Consider the following 3,241-nt stretch of genomic DNA (forward strand, 5'->3'; position numbering starts at 1 on the left):
CGTGATGTGAGTTTTTTTTTGTTTTTGTTAAATGTACCCGTGTCTGATGGTCATGTAGGGTAGTGTAGTAATTGTTTTTAAAATCAGTCTTTAGGTGAGTTTTTACAAACGAAAGGAGGTGAAATCGGCGTGACGACGAAGAGAAAAAGAAGGTGCGGTTGGTTGGATTTAGTTTTGTTAAAATTTACCACGATGGTCAACGGGTACACGGCGTTATGCGTTACCAAATTGGATATATTAGACGGTTTACGAGAGATAAAATTAGCCGTCTCTTACAAGATAAATGGAAAAGAATTGAATCATTTTCCATCAAGTGCCGAAGAATTATCGCGAGTCGAGGTGAAAATATGAAGAAGAAGAAGAAAAAAAAAATTTCTTTTTTAAAAAACCTGTATTCATCGCTAATGTAACACAATTAAAATTTTAGGTGGAATACATAACCGTACCTGGTTGGCAATCTTCAACGGAAGAAATTAAAAAATTTGAAAATTTACCGATAAACGCACAAAAATATGTTGAAAAAATAGAAGAAATTGTTAACGTCAAAGGTAAGCAAAAAGATTTTTCATTTAAACAAAGTCCAAAGGCCCCCGGGGGGGGGGAGAGAGGAGAGGGAGGGAGGGAAAGGGAGGGAATTTATAAAAGGAAAAAATTTAATTACAATTTTTTTTTTATATTTTTATAGTTAAATGGATAGGAGTAGGAAAAGGACGAGAGTCAATTATCCAAGTTTATTAATAATATATATATATAAGGAGAGAAAAAAAAAGTACCAAATGCTTGTCCGTAGGTAGAATATATATAAAAAAATTTTTTTTTTTTTTAATTTATTTTTTAATGTAGATGCTGGAATGGGTATATAAAATAAATTTAATTCGATAATAATAATAATAAAAGAGTTTTTAAAAGAATCGTAAACAACGTTTTAGACGGTCATTTCCGATTTTTTTTTTTTTTTAAATAAATGAAACACCAACAAATGTTTATAATTCGCAAAAAAAACAAACGCTGTTATTATTATTATTATTATTATTATTATTATTATTATTATTTTTATCCAAGTGAAAATTTTAAACCGAAAAGTATTGTAGTTAAATATTATTTTTAAATTAAGAAAGAGAAAGAAAATAAATAAATAAACACACAATATCAATTTATTATTGATTTAAAATTTTTTTCTATAAATTTTATTGAAAAATTTATTAAATTTAATAGATTTAATAAATGGATGACATTTAATTAATTTTAAAAAGCGACAAATGTTTTCAAATTGAATTTCTAAGAAAAGCGTAAAACCTGAAATTAAAAAAAAGAAATTATTATTATTATTATTATTATTATTATTGAATGAATAATTAGAGGGGGAGGGGGGGTAAAAAATATACCTGATAAAAGATAACCGATGAATAAAATGTAAAAAGCACCCTGAAGCATTTTCGTGTTTAAAGGTTGGAGTGCGTGTGTCGTACCTAAATTTTGATGATTGGATTCTTTTTCATCTTTGTCTAAATTTACATGCGATGCTAAAATTTCTTCTTCTTCTTCTTCAACGTTCTTATTGTAAATTTTTATTTATTTAATTTTTATTTATGTATTATTAACACGTTTTTCATTTTATTAATTTTTACTTACTTGAATGTCTTCGTTTTTTATTTGCGATACATTTTTTTTTTTTTTAACGTTTTCAAATTCGGCTCTTTGTTCTTCTCCTAATCTTTCATATTCTTCTACGGTCATTTTAGTTAATATTCCACCTTCGAAAAGTTGCATTAAACTAAATGAAAATCATCATCATTATTATTATTCTGTTTTTTTTTTTTTTTCGAGCGTGCATAACGTATTATTAATAATAATGACGAACTTAACATTTTATTAAAATTTTCTATGTAAGGACAACCGAGTTGCATGGCGATTCCTGCATATCTCGTATTAAGTTTTTCACTCATTTGAAAATTATAAGAACCTGAATTATAATTTAATTAATTAATTAATTAAAATTTAAAAAAATTACTATTATTATTATTATTATTTAGTTACCGAATCTTCTGCTGTCGAAATAAAGAGTTTCTCTACCCCCTAAAATAACGATATTTTTATTTTTTCGTACCATTTTCATTCCAGATTCGACTGATTCGATTAAATAATTTTTTTGATTTTTCATTTTTTCCCATATTTTTTCATAAATTCCCGTACCGTTCTATAAATATAGAAAACAGTAAAAAAAAAAAAAAAAAAAAATGGCGAAGGAAATATCAATTTATACCTGAAGTGTTGTGAGTGAAGAACTATGTTTTTCCACCAATAATTGATACCCTCTTGTTTCCATGGCCGTATCGAGTTGTTCTAAAACCGTTATTGGTTTTTCCCTACCTGGCCTCGCCAAAAGAGATGTTAAATTAGCAGAATACATATCACCGATGACATAAGTTGCAGCTAATGTAACTATTATTAATAATAATCGCACTTTGTGACTTTTTGACGGATATATACCACCTGTGACAAAATAAAAATATACCTTAAATATTTATTTTTATTAATTTTAAAATTAAAGGAACGTACCTTGTTTTAAAAATGTCGAAATGCTAAACCAAACGCAATGAAAAAATAATTTTTTCCTTTCTTTCGAATCCCTTTTTATTTTCATTAAATAATTTTGTGATTCTATTATGAAAAATAATATCGGGCCGTATATTGTAAATGTGCATAGAATAGGCGGCCAAACCTGAAAGATTTGAAACAGGATTTAGGTTTTGCATTTAAAAAAATAAATAAATTAAAGATGTCGCGCGACCTGCCATTGAAAAGGTCTTATCAATGCAAATGCTTCATTTAATTTACTAGGCCTGTGTGTTACAAATGCTTCGCTGTCGACCAATGTAAAAAATGTAAATTCGACTGTTTTTGCTCTGTCGTATGTTATCGTAACATCTCCCATAAAAAAATCAAATTCCTGTTGGGGGAAAAAAAAAAATCATTTATTTATTTAAATAATAATAATAATGATAATTGTTTAAATTTTAACAAAACTCAACAAACTCTTTGCCAAACTTGTCCCAAAACTCCTGAAAATGTACCATTTGTAAATATTCCGGTACCTTGAAGTCTTTCAGGCGGATCAACATATTTATACCTATAAAATAATATTAAAATTAAATATTTTTAAGGTTTCCCTTTGTTTATTATACTTCCATACCTGAAATTTAATTTTTGTGCTATTATTGTTAAAAGTTTATCATCTCTT

At 27.0% G+C, this 3,241-nt stretch overlaps 2 protein-coding genes across 2 annotated transcripts in view; one reads left to right on the top strand and one right to left on the bottom strand.

Annotated features, from left to right (window-relative positions):
* The window catches only part of Phum_PHUM235560 (adenylosuccinate synthetase, putative), a gene marked incomplete at both ends in the record, with an annotated part of 1,809 nt that extends 1,019 nt beyond the window's left edge, over positions 1 to 790 (top strand). The window contains 3 exons of the mRNA XM_002426031.1: positions 95 to 339; positions 428 to 548; positions 759 to 790. Coding sequence (XP_002426076.1) covers positions 95 to 339; positions 428 to 548; positions 759 to 790 — 398 coding nt within the window. The remainder of the gene's footprint in view (positions 1 to 94; positions 340 to 427; positions 549 to 758) is intronic.
* Positions 791 to 1,265: 475 nt separating this feature from the next.
* Phum_PHUM235670 (glutamate receptor U1 precursor, putative) overlaps positions 1,266 to 3,241 on the bottom strand; it is a gene marked incomplete at both ends in the record, with an annotated part of 3,524 nt that continues 1,548 nt past the window's right edge. The window contains 10 exons of the mRNA XM_002426032.1: positions 1,266 to 1,296; positions 1,386 to 1,425; positions 1,470 to 1,554; positions 1,633 to 1,774; positions 1,867 to 1,963; positions 2,038 to 2,197; positions 2,264 to 2,493; positions 2,560 to 2,722; positions 2,792 to 2,950; positions 3,037 to 3,130. Coding sequence (XP_002426077.1) covers positions 1,266 to 1,296; positions 1,386 to 1,425; positions 1,470 to 1,554; positions 1,633 to 1,774; positions 1,867 to 1,963; positions 2,038 to 2,197; positions 2,264 to 2,493; positions 2,560 to 2,722; positions 2,792 to 2,950; positions 3,037 to 3,130 — 1,201 coding nt within the window. The remainder of the gene's footprint in view (positions 1,297 to 1,385; positions 1,426 to 1,469; positions 1,555 to 1,632; positions 1,775 to 1,866; positions 1,964 to 2,037; positions 2,198 to 2,263; positions 2,494 to 2,559; positions 2,723 to 2,791; positions 2,951 to 3,036; positions 3,131 to 3,241) is intronic.

Source organism: Pediculus humanus, genomic scaffold (genome assembly GCF_000006295.1).
Source record: "Pediculus humanus corporis 1103172107606 genomic scaffold, whole genome shotgun sequence".
In the NCBI taxonomy this organism is placed as follows: Eukaryota; Metazoa; Arthropoda; class Insecta; order Psocodea; family Pediculidae; genus Pediculus; species Pediculus humanus.